This window comes from Mugil cephalus, chromosome 6 (genome assembly GCF_022458985.1).
Source record: "Mugil cephalus isolate CIBA_MC_2020 chromosome 6, CIBA_Mcephalus_1.1, whole genome shotgun sequence".
Lineage (NCBI taxonomy): Eukaryota > Metazoa > Chordata > Actinopteri > Mugiliformes > Mugilidae > Mugil > Mugil cephalus.
The window spans coordinates 10,700,285-10,717,715 of record NC_061775.1 but is presented as its reverse complement, the minus strand read 5'-3'; the positions used below and the strand labels follow the sequence as shown (position 1 = coordinate 10,717,715).

The 17,431-nt window shown below is 44.4% G+C and overlaps 1 protein-coding gene across 1 annotated transcript in view; it reads right to left on the bottom strand.

Moving 5' to 3' along the window:
- Positions 1 to 17,431, bottom strand: part of prdm5 (PR domain containing 5) — a 39,925-nt gene that overhangs the window by 12,482 nt on the left and 10,012 nt on the right. Inside the window, exons 10-14 of the mRNA XM_047588334.1 lie at positions 17,231 to 17,388; positions 16,612 to 16,705; positions 12,504 to 12,664; positions 9,377 to 9,470; positions 1,744 to 1,829 (exon numbers count right to left, since the gene is read on the bottom strand). Of these exons, the coding sequence (XP_047444290.1) occupies positions 1,744 to 1,829; positions 9,377 to 9,470; positions 12,504 to 12,664; positions 16,612 to 16,705; positions 17,231 to 17,388 (593 nt within the window). The remainder of the gene's footprint in view (positions 1 to 1,743; positions 1,830 to 9,376; positions 9,471 to 12,503; positions 12,665 to 16,611; positions 16,706 to 17,230; positions 17,389 to 17,431) is intronic.

Genomic DNA, 17,431 nt, shown 5'->3' with positions numbered 1-17,431 from the left:
GGGATGGTTTCTATGCTTTATGTAAATATCCAGAAGGTGGCTTCCCCATCCCTTGATTACATAAAAAGGAAATGGGAGGAAGAGTTAGAGCTGGACATATCGGATGTTGACTGGGGCTGGGCGGTAGAATTAATACACTCTTCCTCTGTATGTATTAGACATGGACTGATACAGTTTAAGGTGTTACACAGACTTCATTTCACGAGGGACAAACTGTCAAGAATTTACCAGGGTGCTGATCCGACTTGCCCTAGATGTAAACAGGTGCCAGCCAACGTATCCCACATGTTCTGGTCTTGTCCCAGGCTCAAAGAGTTTTGGACCAAAATTTTCAAAACCTTCTCATCCATATATAACAAAAATATAGAGCCTGGTCCTCTTGCAGCCATTTTTGGTGTGGCACCAGGGGAAACACAACTAACGATGGCTCAAAGGAAAGCAATAGCATTCTCGTCACTGTTGGCTAGGAGATTGATCTTATTTAACTGGATAAAGGCAGCACCGCCAACTCACAAACGATGGGTAGAGGAGGTGATGGCACACCTTAAATTAGAACATCTTAGATTTACTTTACTGGGCAATACTAAGAGATACTCTAAGGTCTGGCAGCCTTTTATTTCTTACTTTGAACATGAGTTTTCATCTGCTCAAACATAAGTGGCAGCTTCTGAACCCCCCCCCCCCCCTTTATTTTTTGTTTTTGTGTTATAATGAATATCATTATTATTATTATTGTTGTCATTTTTATATACCTATTTATTTTTAACCCGAGAGTGTCTGGACCACACGGGTGGTGGCTATGTCTGTTGTCTAGTAGTAGTAGGATCTGTCTTGTTACTGTTTTGTCTGTAGTTTAGACCTGTGTTTGTGGTATACTGTATATTTTGAATCCTACTATTTTGTCTTGTTTGGGATGTTTGATGTTTGTGATACGAAAATCAATAAAAACACTTTGATTATTATTAATAATATCAGAAACCCTGGTCACACGCGGTTATTGTCGCGGTCTTTTCCCTTTTCTCCACCAGACATAGATCAATCCAGAGATCACAGAAAACAAGACATTTCCCATCCAGTGGGATAAAAATTTGTATTTCAATTTGACAAATTCGGGGAAAAAGGCCGTATCAGTCTGGTTTTGTGTTCTGGAGCGCGGTAAACCACTGAACAGCAATGTCGGCTCTTACCAGTGAAACATAACATGGTGACAGCAGTATCAGTATCAACTATTTGAGAGGAAAGTTATTTAGCTTAATAATATTTGTGTTATTTCTGTTTCAGGTAACTGAAAATCACACCACCTGAGACAACATTGCAAGGGCTCATTTCAAGAGGATGCAACACTAGAGGAAGAAATCCCTTCTTACAGCACGGTGAAGAAGTGGCCCGCTGAATTCAAGAGGAAGGAGTTCACTGGTTGGCATTTTGTTTTTAACCTTTCCAGAGGCATCGCGTTACCTGCAAATGTGCTACATTTCCTCAAACAGACTCCTTTTACCTTAGGCCACAAACTTATCCTTCAGTCCTCGTACTGATTACACTTATGCTCTTCAATCTGTTCTCTGTGGGCTTAGTGATGCTTTCTCGCTGCCTATTGTACAGGAAATAATGCGACCAAGAAAAATTCTCTGCTCCGTGACTGTACTTACCATCTGATAAACTAATACGGGAAACAGATGTCAGCGTGGCACAAAATAAATGGCACGCACACAATAATCTCACAAAGTCGGAAGGAAAACTTACACGGGTGTGGGTGCGGATGTGCATCTTCAGGCCGTCGTTCTTGCTGAATGCTTTGTCACAGTAGGGGCACTGGTATGGACGCTCACCTGGGAAATGAAAATCATCGGTGCGCATGAGACGTCACTCACACTCAGATATGGACATGTCACATACAGAAAACGATCAGAAGATTATGAGGAAGACGCGCCAAAGTATACGTGCTCCTACCTCTGTCCCTTCCTGTAAACAGTCTCGCTAACACAAATGTGACCCTGCTACTGGCGGAGCACGTATCATTCTCTGAGAGCAGCTCGTTTTAGATGCACGCTGACTTTCCACTGCGGAGCAAAAGCTTTTGTTGGCTACGCTTCATGGCTCGCTATCTGAGCTTCAACTGGCCAACAGTTTAGGAGCACATCAGAGGCAATGTGGCTTCTCCCAGTTGGATCAAAAGCAGTCCAGCCAAGCTCCCACAGATCCTATCTAAGGGCGCACCGCTGATGACAGAGAGAAAGTGACAGGCTGTCAGTCAGAGGGTCCGCTGACACATGGATCTGTTTACCGTGCGCTGATCCACAGGTCAGATAAGAGCCCCGGAGTTGATTGCTAATCTACAGAAGGGATGTGAGGTAACCTATAGAACCGTGCTGGAATTAAAGATTCAGAAGGGAAAATACTGTACAAAACCGACACGAAAAAAAAAAGTCTGGCTCGAGTATTTCCTCAATATAATTCATACGCTGCAATCTAAGATTGAAAAAAAAAAAAAAAAAAAAAAACATCAGGGTATTACACTATATGCTCTTAAACTTCTCCTCCAGTTGTGGATAGACCCACATTGTGAAGTACAGCTATCTAATTTCTTATCTGCTTCGCACTAACGTAATCTCTCTTCAGTGACTAATTGTTGAACAGTCATTTTATTGATGGGGGAGATGTGTTGCCCCTTTCAGTAAGAAGGTTAATTAGCTGTGTTTCCTTGGGATTCAAAATGCAAAGATGCTTATGAAATCAGAAAATCCATCAGGGGAATGTGTGAGAAGACGTAATATTATCCCACTGCTGTGAACACAACTTAGTTGGAGGAGGGTTTCTCTCATCCAGTCAGTGTCTGGTTAGACAGCTTGAAAGGGATGTACAGTAAGTATCTAATTGACATATTTTATACAGTTTTATGAAAGGTTAAGCTTGTGTCTTTCAACTACAGCTACGACGGCTGTCGTGTAGCAGATGTACACGTTAGCCCCCCCCACAAGAGGGCTTCAGAGGAGCACTAGGACGACCGCTGTACAAAAAGTCCAACCTGAGGTCGGTGCAGAAAGGGTCACGGTGACATACACGAAGTGATGACACACAGAGGAACATGTGCATGAGGGCAGCGAGACATTCTCTCCCAAAATCCCCTTCTGTGCAGCTTCAGCCCCTAGGAGGCCTTTTGTTGACAAACAGGAGAATCTGAATACCAGATGTGTTTTGAGACGGAGCAAAATCCTATGTCTTATGTAGCATGTGTGGTATCGGGTTAAGGCCCGGCGTTAGCCTTGGGGAGTCCTGGGGAAGGCATTAGTGTGCTAATAGCGCCGGAGCACAGAGCGCTAGTGTACTCTGCGGCTTGGATCACATCCCTCCCAGGAGCTGGCTATTGTCAGTTAATACACGGCACAGACAACCGCACCCTGCTAACACTGAGGCTAGCGATAAGTGCGCACCAATTCACCTACTTAACCTATAATACTCTTCGGCTCGGAACATGTGTGTCTCATCTGGAAAAATGCAAACAGAGAAAATGATGGTACTGAATATTGCAGGAGGGGTCAGTCGTAAATATGGTCATTTATAGTTCAAATGTCCCACTCGAAGCTACTTTAGTTCGACAGTCACGGTTTCCAGCCCGCTTTGGAATAAAGCAGGAGCAACCTGGCAAAACAGGAAATAAACAAATGCTACTTGGAAACCTTAGTAGTAACATTCTTGCAGCGCTTTTTCTCTCTGTTATTCATGCGAGAGGCTTCAGCGTCTGTTCTGCTGAGTGTTACTGTAACTAGAAACCCTCCACTTATTCTCCAGATTGAGCCAGATTGTTTGGGGATTACGAGGGGTGGCTGCAGCACTGAGCCGGGGCTTTATGTGTGTGGAGATGGTAACTGATTTAGCATGTGCTGAAACAGTACACCATCTCTTTGACCCTGGGTGTCTCCCCCGCCCCCCCGCTGTGGCCCTCACACTCCTTGTCTGCTAATCGATCCGTTTGGCACCCCCCCGTGTGTTGTATATGTGCGCGCATACGGCCGCGTGTCTGGTTAGCAGATGGTCGGCTTTTGCCGTTTTGCCTGCCGCGCAGCGTTCGTGTTACGGAGAGCGCTTTGTAGCTTCGGGGGCTCCGTGTCTGAAAGACATTAGCGCTGTCCGTCAGAAATTAATCCCTGGCTTCCTCCAGTTCGGGCAGACAGTGGCCCTCCGCTGTCCTTCTCTCCGCCCTGTGCCACATGCCGACAGGGGCCGCGGAGGTAACGCGATATCAGCGAGTTAAAGATGATAAGAGATTGGCTTTGATGAGCAACAGGAACGCCCAACAACACCTACACTTGACCTTTCCATTATAGCCAGTGTCTCAGTAGATTTCTCCGCTTCCTCAAACGATTGGAGGTGCCATCATCTGATGAGTCCTCCCCTGCCCATGCTCCGCCACACTGCAGATCTGAACCGGACACACGCTTCATATCTTTTCCAAGATGATAATTAAGCATCTATAAAGGAGTTACGGCTGTAAAAGCGGGGCCCCATTCTTCATATTGACAGATAATACCTCTTGCATGGCAATTTTGCTTTGCGAGTTTGTAACTATGACCACAGTCAAGACAAACAAAGTCATCTGCACGTAAATAGGTTCAGTGATTCCAGAGTTCTGCCAGATGTCATATTAAGGGCAGTCGCTCTGTCACGACACAATTTAAAGGTGCAAAGTGTGGATTTTTAACATCAAACTATACAACATAACAGATAACACATGGATGAAGATATTTAGCATCCTCCATGCAGATTAAAATACTGATTGTTTTTTTAATATAAACTGTCGTGTCATTCTAGAAACCCATTTTTACACAAAGAACACAGACCCTCTCCGTAACAGCGATCCAAACTAAAATACACAACACAAAATGCACACTGAATATTAGCGTTCTGGCAAGAACATTTGTATAATTACACAAATGTTGCAAAATTCACATGGCAATGATTTAGCGATGTTATAATCCTACACATAGCACACGAGTGCAACACAAGGTTTTAGTTCATTGGGGCAGATCTCAGAGCTAGACACTCCTGATCTGAAGAAAACCAGATACGGGGACTTGGCTTGTATGTATATTATCTGCTACACAACCTGCTAATAACAGAACATAGTGTTTGACAACCGTGATTACCTGGTGGTCTGGACTCCTGACAAACGCCTTTTTAACTTGTCAGAACGGGTGTAAACCATATGCTGTTCATAATTTTGCAACATAAACACAGTGTTTACATTAACCAACATAGCAACATTCATTAAGTTCATCAAACTGACGGCTCTCTGGAAACAGTTTACTTTTATGTAAATGTATGTTGTAGCTCAGATGTGAAACGACCAGGAACGAGTTGCATGAAAAGTTTAAGAAACACAGATACACTGGATGGCCAAAAAGAAAAAAAAAATTTCGTTGGAACCCCTTTGGCTTTGATTACAGCGGCATTCGATAAGCTTCTGCAACGTCACAACATTTATTTCCATCCAGTGTTGCATTAATTTTTCACCAAGATCTTGTATTGATGATGGGAGAGTCTGATCAAGTCGTTTCCAGCACATCCCAAAGATTCTCAATGGGGTTCAGGTCTGAACTCTGTGGTGGAAACACTCTTTCACTATTTGAGCCCCATGAATACTTGATGAAGCCATCAGGGGAAAAAATCCATTGATGGAATAACCTGGTCATTCATATATTCAGGTAGTCAGCTGACCTCATTCTTTGAACATAATGTTGCTGAACCTAAACCTGAGCAACTGCAGAAGCCCCAGATCATAGCACTGCCCCCACAGGCTGGTACAGCAGACACTAGGAATGATGGGTGCATCACTTCATCCGCCTCACTTCTTACCCTGATGCCCCATCACGATGGTTGCCCACTATCTTTCCAGTTTTTAATAATGCATTGGCCAGCTCTTAACTCAATTTTAGTAGTTTCTGCTTCAATCTCTTTGGATGTTTTCTCTGCTTGATGCATGCCAATGGTTTCTCAAACATCTTTTCTACGACCACTGGATGTGTCTTTTCACATTCTTGTTTAAGAAGTGAAAATACATAGATATGTAGATATAAGATTATTATTGAGGTCATCTCAAGCGGAAAATTATTTTATGGGATGATACGATAGGATAATAATCTCTCTAACAAACATAAAACTGGCTCATTCACAGCATTTTATCATGGGTTCATTTTGTTTAGTTTCTTTGAGAACACAAGTTGCTAAGTAAATTACAAATCTGATTTAAATAAGCTCCGATTTCTCTTCACCTTGTTCTCCTGGAACCTCTACATTAACCTGAGGGTACTCATTTAGTTTTTTCTGCCTTCACTGAGCTTGCGTGCTGCTTTTCAACCCATTCATACTTGGTGACACAAAGTGCTGTAGACACATCCCATCTCCAACAGCTGTTTAAAGTTGACACATTGTAGTCTTGGTTTATTCCATCTCATGTTTCTGCTTGTTAAATTTACAGCAACACTTGCTTTTATTTTTGGCCACGAGAAAGATTCTACAACTAACCTAAATTTACGAGAGGTGTTGCCTTTTGGAGAACCGAACACGTGCACGCACGCTGGAGACCCGCTGACATGCACGTGAAATGCCGAAGCTTAACTTCTGAGGGTTAAAATGCACAATTTCTCGTTACACAGCTCATGGGCTTACGCTGATCGCTGCTGCCAACATGACATGTCCGATGATGTCAGTATGACAGCGAGTCACTGGGTTCTGTCAACATTTCCCCTGGCACAAACAAATCTTTTATGAACCCACTACAGTTGTTCACCACATCATGGCACACATGGTGGGAAAATCTGCTCTCACTGAGCTGTGATGTGGAGAAGAGCATATTTGCGCCATCAAGGGGCCCGAACGAATCATTTAGAAAATGATAGAAACATCCATCACGACGGCCGGTTGCGCGACCTCCGGCTTTTTCGACAGCTCACATTTTAGGGATGGTCGCTGACCTCATAAAGGCTGCTCGCTGAGAAGACGCCCGCCGCTGTGGCACAGCAGCTAATTTGTTTGAGCTCGACATGACGTTCTTCGCAAAATTTAACTGAAACCAAATCCAAGCAAAATATACAGTACACGTCTCCCGAGCTCCTAATACTCTGCACTTTCTTCTGATTACGCGCCCATCTCTCTCATAATGCTCTGCAGTGTCTGGCGGTAAAATGAGAGGGGAAGGAAATCTCCGAGGAGTTCGGACAAAGTCCTCTGTGTTTAGCAGGTAAATAATCAATGCTGACCGGTTCCTGTGAAGCAGGAAGACAAACAAGATGGAGCTTTCCTGCCTGCCGTCCAGAGAAGCTGACGGTTTTAAAGGCCTCTTCCTCAGCTGGTGGCCTTCTTTAAGAGATCACCGACTGAAAAGCAAGCCGTCTTTAAGACCTTGGCAACATTAACAGGGTCACTTTATGATTCGGACGTCGCACGTTTGTCGTGCATGTAGGGAGATGAGTTACAAGAGGTATGTAAAATTACAAGATGATTCTCGTCAGGGTTGTTGCTCAGGGGGCGACTCTCCACCAGAGCTTATTTTTTCCTCTCACACAGAAACACAACAAACAAAAAAAAAAAAAAAAAAAGCCCAGTCTATAGAATGAGGGGACAGATTTACAGCCAGTCAGGGTCAAGGGTCATCCGGCTGGATGCTTTCTTGGAGTGGTCTTTTCTCTCTTTGCTCCTTTCTTTCTTTTAGGTGTCCCCCTCGGCTCCCACCCCTCCCCCAGCATTCCTCTCTTTTGTTTATTCTATATAAATACAATCAGACCGGGCCGCGGACCACACTCGTATACATTCTCTCTTTCTGTTGGTTTGTCCTTCACACATACACATGTACGCAAACACACACATACACAACCCGCGCACACACTGACACAAAGGGGGCTGTTGACAAAGTGTGGTAGGCTTGTCCGTGGACCGCCACTCAAATACACGCACACAATTTGACACTAATCTTACAGAAAACAGGCGAGAAGGACTAACAGGCTTTGATTAGTACTGCTGCTTGATATGATATAGTGTGATGACTGACCATAACAACACTGAATATGTTGTGTGTATAGGTAAGGTTTCTAACGAGCCTGTGACCCGGCAGTGAGTCTGTAGCCGCAAGACAACAGGACAACAAAGAGAGAACCTGACAGAGGAAAAGGAGAGACGAAGTTTAAGTAGCGACGAGGAAAAGATAGCCAGGCGTGGGTTAGAGCGACGGAGAAAAAGAAAAAGAGGGGGTGAGGCCAAGAAGTGTGTGTGTGGCCGTGCCAGGTCTCTGCACCAGTCTGTTGGTAAGGAAACACACTGGAATGCGTAGCTTTCCAGTTTAAGGCAGTTTAATGAACATCCAGAGCTCTATTTCTGTGGTGGTGCAAAGGCCGGTGCAAGCAGCGCTGCAGTTTTCACATTAAACATTAAAACGTGCTCCAATCATTCACTTTCTGGTCGGACCGTGTGGAGAGCTCGAACACGCGAGGGGTGGTGCGATCGCTTGATCTTCCTCTGGTCACGGTGTTTTTGGTGGAAGGTTGGTCTGGAGTCGCTCTCTGTTGGGAACTCATTATGCTCCAGCTAAGATCTGCTGGTCCAATCAAATCATCCGTGTGGGTTTTATGTGGTGCAGAAAGACGGATGGACGCAGACGTACTGTAGCCACGCACGTCGTGTGAGTTTAATTTGTTTACAATAAAGTGACTCTGATTGATTGCAGGACTGTCCATTATGATGAAGAGGTTGCTTTTGTTGTTTTTAAAGGAAATCCAAATGGCGTGTTACAAAACCCATATTTCAATAAGAATCGAGTCAGCCTACAACTGTACAGCAGATGTAGCGCCACGGCAAGCAACTGTTTAGCCGAGCTGAGCACGGATATATCTGTTTAATCTTTACGAAAACAAAAGCGTAAAAGCAGTGAGTGGCACTTTTACGGTGGTTATGAATCGGGATTATTTCCTGGGTGCGATGATGATTTAACACGAAGCAACGAGTTCAAACAGTGGGGCTGCGTGTGTAACGTAATGTAGATGTTAAAGTCTGCAGACAGAGTCAGGGTAGCTGTTTTCCTTTGGTTCCAGTCTTTATGCTAAGCTCCAGCCATCCAGCTGCTGTCTAGAGCTCCACATTCATGTAACGGACATGGGAAGGATGTTGATCTTGTCGATGAACAAGAAGTTGTGTCACTAAGAAGTGAGAGACCCGCATGATACTGCAACTACATGATTATCTAGAATTTAGTACTCAACTCTGAAAGCACTTCAACCCACTGAAGTAAAGTAAATAATAAATTTGTACACACTCACTCATGTAATACTAACAGCAGCTGGTGTAAGGATGATTTAAACAAAGCGCTGAGCCGTGGAGGGCCACTGACCTGTATGGCTGCGGATGTGAACCCTTAGCGTGCCATTGCTGGCAAACTTTTGTCCGCAGTACGGGCAGATCTTCTCCTTCTCCCCTGTGTGCGTCTGGCAGAGAAATGATAAAACGAACATATGGTGGATGTTAAGGGAAACATTTGTAACATTCATCTTCACATCCTTCCCACATTACAAAGTAAAATGTGATCTACTGTGATAGCAGGATTTCAATGTCAGAACATATACCCATCAGATACTCATCGGAAGGCTGTCGAGAAAGGAGAGGTTTTTAATGTGCCGTGCCTTCAAACAACGTTTACTAAAACATAATCTGATTCTGTAAACTTTACATGCACTTTAAATGTCACAGTCCCAAGTGAGCTATGCGGTCGGTTCGGGAATAAGCAACATTTCATCTCCCATGATTCACCGCTAACTAGAAAGGAGATGAATGGAGATGCACATGTTCACATGACGGTGGATTCTGAGAGCTGCCCTGAAGGCAGGATCAAAGAACACAGACGATGCTGATTTGCTTAAGCCCATGGGATCTAAAGGCCAGGGTGCAGGTATGCATTCAACTCCTCCTCCTCCTCCTCCTCCTCCTCCCTCCTCTTCCTTTCCCCTCACCTCCCAGCTGTCCGCGGCGTCGAGCTCCGCGGACCCGTACGAGCTGCACATGCAAACAGGGACGAGAACATGTGGAAAGAGTGTGCTACCTCCTCCACCTTTCCCCACAACACCCCCGCCGCTCCTCTCACTCCCTCTCTCCCTGTTGAAATGTACGCCCGGAATTCCTCCTCCTGGCCTGTTGTGAATTCCCGAGAATAATCGTGAGTACGAAAGGCTCAAACTCGGAGCGACAGTTTCAACAGCAGTACAACAATACAGGAACACCTCCTCACTGGGCCCCCATCCTTCTCTCCATCACCCCACTGTGTCCCTCTGACACCTCGGGTGTTTCGTTACAAAGGCTCGATCCACACACACACACACACACACACACTCCAGCAAACACAGTCACACGCACCAACAAATCCACTCACACGAACACATGTGACCCAGATGGAGCATTATCATTATGTTGTTTGTACAACACAGAGTATTCCACCTTCATAAACAGACAGCCGTGGGTTGGGGGAGGAGGGGGGAGGGGGGCACTCACCGTTTCACATGGGAACATCGGTGTTCAAATCCTACGTGTGGAATTTATTGGAGATTGTAGGTTATTATAATTTTTTTTTTTTGTCTGTATAATTGATCTACTTAAGAGCAACCTAGCAATTTTCATTCATACGAATTCTTCCATGCCAGCACAGAGAGGTGAGACTACCGCGTACAAAAGACACAATGCGTGTACATACATGCTGGCACACACACACACGCCTTCTCGCGCAACACCGATCCAGAGGAGAAAGTGTTTACTGTAACACAAGCGCGCTCCACAAATAACTCTCGCCTGTTGGGCGAGATGTGCGAGCAATGCGCGGCGTTTGCTGTTCGTCTATGTGAGCGACGGTGGCCGGGACACGCGCCTACCTACGTATCCGTTCTGTTTTGGCATCAGCAGGAGAAGCAGTAAAAATGTCTGCTTCACAAAGTAATTTAGTGTCATCTTCGACCTTGAAATTGCCGTTCCTTCCCCGTCGTCTTTTGCAAACTAAACTGCGAACAAAAAGCTTCAATTATAGTCACTGAGCCCTCCAATCAAGCTCACTTTTGTTTAATCCTCGAAGGTTCATAATTTGAGGCCTTAAGCGGGAAACGTAAACGACACAAACACACCTATTGTCTGTAGTTTTGTCTTGTTTTTCTGAACTTAAATAAAATTATAAATTTAATTCCTTGTGCCCCTTCGTGGAGAATAACTTCAATTGCCTGAAAATAAATGATTTGTTACTCGTGTCATATAGTAGAGAATTCCATTTAGTTGAAGCAGTGGTAAAATGACCAATGCTCTGTAGGCCTCAGGACAACTCTTAAAGCAAATAATCTCAAATTGTCCGACATCTTGCTGAGGTAAGCTGCACCAGCTCAGAGTTTGCATGTGTCTGCCCACCTGGTGTCTAAAAAAGCCGACACTATTAAGCCGACAATCCATTACCCTCAAGCACTTTTTCCAGCTTCCAGATCCAGTGTGTTAAGTTAACGATACAGGGTTAATAAAAAGCTACTATAAATATACTTCTTCTGTTTTTATCAAACGTGCTAAATCTGACATGACTCGCAAACCTCCAGTTAGAACATGGTAATTATTTTGGGCTGCACTGGACTCCACGTTTGCTCGAACGCACAGAGCGGAGTATCGAGCGCGCATTAAATCAGATTTCATCAACAGAGTGGGCAATAGCGGGGCTACTCTGCACGTGTAAACACAGCCAGCAAGTTGTCGTCTCCTCGGCAACCTGCCTTTGATCAGGGCCCGATCTCTCAGCGGTCTCCAGACACCGTAAGCAGTGAGACAGCTCGACATGCCTGTCTTCAGACCTACTGTTCTGAGTAAAAACAACAAAAAAAAACAAAAAAAACAAAAAAAAAAGCAACAAGACATTTTCTTTTGCCGTGTGCCAAGAAGCTGTTTGGTTTCAATCTTGATCCATAACCGCACCGGACGTTGTCAGATTTGGGGGCTCATAATCTGCAGCGGGATCTGTTTGGGGTTTGAAACCCTGCGGAGTTAATGGACTAACTGCCATTTCTAATCAACATAGGAACTGATTTCCAAGCCTTCACGGGCTGCAGTGGTTAAGATGGATGTCTACAGCAGGTTTGATATTCTAAGATATTAGTACAGTTAACTACGTCGCTTTGAAGAGACCCAGATTTAGAGTGGAGGCCGAACAATGGAAATGTCGGCCTCTCACTTCTTTCCGGGTATATGTGGTTTGATAACAGAAGATTGATGATGGAAAATGTGATGTAAACTGCAATTTAGTAAATTTCTTTCACCTCCGAATGGCGCATAATCTTAGTGAGAACCTGAAGATAATTTTGCATGGTTTCATAAGTTATTTTCTAACTGGTTTGAACTGTGTGCATTTCAAACAATTTAGTCTGAACCCAATTTCAGGACAAAGCGACAGCAGACGTTCAATCACTGCGTGTGATTGAGGCCTTCTGGCTCCGGCTCCTTTCATTCACCTTCTTGTGGCTCTTGAGGACCGAGGGAGTGACAAAGGCCTTCTCGCACAGGTCGCACTTGTACTTCTTGTGGCCGTCGTGCACCACCTGGATGTGGACGTTGAGCGTGTCCTTCCTCTTGAAGGTGGCGTCGCACTGATCACACTTGAATGTCCTCTCACCTGTAGCAAGGACAGAGAACCATTTGCCCATTTGTGAGAGCCATTTCCAGTTAGCTATTGTTGTGTTCCTAAACACACCGTCATCACGCACAGCAAGAGTGGACCCAATTTTACCAGGACAATTGTGTGGGCAGAGAACTACAAAGAGAGTGTGTTTCATTGCACCAGACAACCACAAACAGTGGTATTTAGAACAGTCTGCTTCAGATTCCTTTTTCTATTAAACTAAAGTTCTCTTTTATTGTGTATCTCTAGACGAGCACTTCCCATGGGAAACAGTAAAACAAACTGCTCTGCCATATGTTTGCTCTGAGTGTCTTTTTTTATAGTATTTTTTTTAACAGTGTAAAAAAAGATTTTATTAATCATTCCGCTGAACAGCCAGACAGACAGTACTTAGACAGACCGTTACGCCAGCCGCAATCTCAGCTGCTTGCAGAACGAAGCCTGATGTTTTCCTTCACGCCTCTAGCTCTCTGCCTCCGCACAACAGCCGCTATTGTTGAGGAGTAGATGTTTCCATTATATGGAGATCATTCCATTTCCACAGAGTAGTTTAGATGGGGGGCGGGGGGGGGAGGCGAGCGGTTACAAGCTTGTCCTCATTCTCCTGTTACCAAGGCCGATGATGGTCAGCTCAATAAGCGTGAACAGCAGTGGAAGCTACGGTTCACTGTGCGTTTTAATAAAACGTTCACCGGGTGGAAATCGACGTGAACGACACACTCACGTAAGGTTTCCAGTAATAAAGCAACTTTGGTCTGATGCTAAACTAAAATTTCTACACGTATGGTTTTCAGGCCAAGGACCCCCAAACTGATGGAGAGATTACGTAGGGACTGACCCACCTACTATGTAAAGATTTTGCAAACCCCCTGCAGTACCTCCATGAACCCCTAGGGGTGGCGGACCTCCTGTTGAAAATGCTCTAAAGGTCTTAAACTGTGGTCTAAAGACTACTGACCTGACATTAATGTTCTCTGTACATACTGAATGTCCAGATTGGTCTTAAGTTGTATTTACTGTATTTATTGGCCACGTGTAACCAACAGTTCTGCTGTTATGAGACAAATTCTCACTCACTTTGTCAGCTGCCTGAGGCAACGAGGTGCAGGTCTCTTTCCAAGGATTAACATCGACACCTGACATTGCAACACCTATTGTATAATGTTCTCTCACCATTCTGCGTCACAGGTTTCTTTCATATCCAACTTAATGTTAGACCACTTTTTTTTGCTAATACGACTACTGACTGTTACATATGTAGTGTTTTCATTTCCTGAATTTAAAACAAATGTCTTCTTTTTGTTCTTTGTTCACATTTTTGTGAATGAAACAAACAACAAGTTTGTGTTAAAAACAATGATTAAAGTAAGATTATAAAAGTGAGGCCTTGTGAGTTTCACCTGTAAATGCTACGACAGCTGTGCTTCATTTTCTCACTGTGGGCCGCTCGCTACAGTCCTCAAGTGCTGCCTTCCCCTTAACCCACAACGACAGACAAATTCATTTGATGGCATTTCTATTCTCTCACCTACAGTGCAGTGAAATCACACACTCCATCCTCAAGTCCCTCATACTGTGGAGAAGTTGATACATAATACAAGTCCTGGTATTATATTGCCCGCCTCCTGAGACAGCGGCAGGAAATGCCTTGAGCTTTACAATCTCTTTGTTATCTGGTTCAATTTGAGGACCGACGCTGCATCCTGCCAAGGCTCAGCTGCAGCTCAACTATCCAGGGAAAGACTTTCTGTCAGACTAGAGCAACGAGGGACGAGCAGACAATCAGAACACTGATGTCTTAGCAGGGAGGCATTTGATGAGGTTATGACAACTGGCGTTAATGGAAATATCCACAGGGGTAAAGATGAGACGACAGCCAATAAAAACGTGGGACTGTAAAACTCACCAGACTGCTTTTAAAGGTCAATATTCTGGATTACTTAATCTAAGTACAGGGAGAAAACTACATACGCCAACAAACTGGGTTCCTTATTTGTTCGTCATTGCACTTTCAAATTCTAAAAAAAAAGAAATTAAAAAGCTAAATGAACATTCATGATATTTTGATCCTTTTAAAATGGATGCATATTTTTCACATTGTGAAAGACTGTGACACATTTCCCCATTTGAATGTGAACAGTCAGAAGCAATTACACATCACTGTTCAAATAAATACAGCCAGAGTTATGCAACTGCCTTACTTGGTCTGGTATAACCAGTAGTGTATAGTACAAGTTCGTCTCACTAAAAGGAGACTTTTTATTCAGACGGTCTACTGCCATATCCTTTATTTTTTTTTACAGTTCCAAAGACATACAGTAATCTAGTTTATACAGCAACTCAGAAGGGAAATGCTACTTCTGTCTCTGAACTGGTTCCAGTTTTTGCGATCCACAGGTATCGTCTGCCTTCAACGTTATCACTTCCGCTCAAGACGTCAGTGAAAACCTTTAACGCGGCTCTAAAGCTTGGTTGAGTTTCATTAAAAGAGTAGAAAATAATGCAATCAGTGCAGGGGACTTGATTTCCTGCAAGCAGTGTTTCCCATTAGTTCCTAGACTGTAGTCTCATAAGGAATCAGAAATAGTTCGACACGTCTCAATTAACCTAAATAACGTGGCGGTGTTGTGGTGAAAGTGAAATAGACACTTATCTTTCTAGTTGTGTCTCAGTTAGATGTGTTCACGTCAATGCTACACATTGCATTAGCATACTTTTGTCATATTTTATCATATGCATCCAGATTAAGAGATAATTAAACTGATTCTGTGCTGAACAGACTACAGATGCTGTTTTTCACAACTAAAAGAAATCAGGAAATCAGGAGTCGCTAAAGAATTGGATCGACGGGCAGAATTGTTAATGGCGTTGACACTGATAGGATCTAATCAATTCCCATCCCTACCACTCAGTTAAGTCTAGAACAGGTCATATTAGAGAGGGCACCCTCGGCTAAGGCGTTCTCCACAGATGCTTTAATCGCTGTCATCTTTTTTAAGACAGATGAGGTGGCAGACTCTAAACAGCCTGCTTCGCTCAGTGCATTTACATGCAGAGCTTAGTCGAGCTATGCTCAAAATTCGACTTTCTCCGTACAGTCCTTGTCCCACTTTACATGCAGCGCAAGGATATCGAATAACTGTTCTCCTCTTCCACACTAGGTGGCGATACGTGTCTTTTCAGCGGGGTTAAAACCACGTTAATACGGCGCGGTTTCCGGGTTGACGTATTACGCGATATAATAAACTAGAGTCGTTCATGCGGCAGACCGGCATTTCAAACAACAACCAGACGGATAATAGTACATTTTTAATCTCGTACGTAATGTTCGCGCTGCTTCTGGTGCAGGTAAGATCGGCGCTATCCCTCAGACGGCTCCGTTTCTCTTATTCTTCTTCTGCGACTGGCTTTCTTGGACGTTTTTGTTCCGGGTTCACACGCCAGCGCAGCGGTGGTGGAGCATGCGCACACGCATTATCCAATTGAAAGCTCCGATTCGATCGCATTATCTGGGCGTCTCAATCGGATAATGAGAACTCCGATTTTAATCGGAGTAACGTGTTTACATGCATTTAAGTTCTCCTGTTATAGTCTGATTAAGGCAATAATTCGTTTTTTTTCACGTGCATGTAAACGCACTGACTGACAGCAGCCATTGGTGTGAAGAAATTCAGTTTTGTGGCAAACTGAGATGACATGGATGACTAGGTTGCTGACACCACATAAAGCCTGCACAAACGATCTGATTGGGCCTGCAGATCACAAAATCATTTACCAACACAATAAGAAAGTTGGTTTAATATCTAAGGGGACAACAACCAACTAAACAACCATAAACTGTCTGTGGGGAATGTGTAAAATATGTCAACATTGCCAATGAGGCCATCACAGAATAATAACCAAAACCAAAACCTTTCCCCTTTAACTAAGTCCACACTTACTGTTGTGGATGAGAAGGTGGCGCTGCAGAGAGAAGGGGGTGCGGAACAGCGCTTTGCACTCCTCGCACTGGAAAGGCCTTTCCTCAGAGTGGGTCTGCAGAGAGAGACGAGCAGCATCAGCATGTTTGTAATGTGTAAGGCGAGCCGTCCCCCGCCTCAGCGTGGACGTTAAAGGGGGCTTCTTAAATTGATGCGAGGGGATCGCGCGTAAGGCTCCGCAGCCAATTTGGTTTGTTGACCTGATGAAGACGGGCAGCTTGAGCGGCTTTACGTTCAAAGTGCTTCTGTGTTCCTGCTCCCCCCCTGCACCCGTCTGTCCACCCCCACACCTATCTATCTGAGTGACACCTCAATCCCAAAAGTAAACATGGGGAACCTCAGGGGTGGAGGGGGGGGGGGGGGGGGGGGGGGGGGGGGGGGGCAGAGACCCCACAGATAACAGCCACCAACAAGACCCTGATTGATTACAGCCTTAGTAATAACGCTAGCTTTGAAGTGATGAAGGAAGACCTCCCCTCAGCAAACCCAAACCAGCTAGAAGTAGCAGTATTAAGGAAATATATATGCTAATTTTGGCAACTAATTAATCACCAATGGATTTTTTTATGTGTTGGCTCACCTTCTTGTGATTCTTATAGACGTTGCGATGAGCAAACTCTTTCCCACACAGCTTACATTTGTACGGCTTGTCCTCGCTGTGGATGATCTTATGAGCCGTCACCTGGTCCAGACGCTTGAACGATCGACTGCAGATCTCGCAGGTGTACGGTCGCTTCTCTGTTGGCGAGAGATCAACAGTCAGAGATGGCGCGCGGAGTAA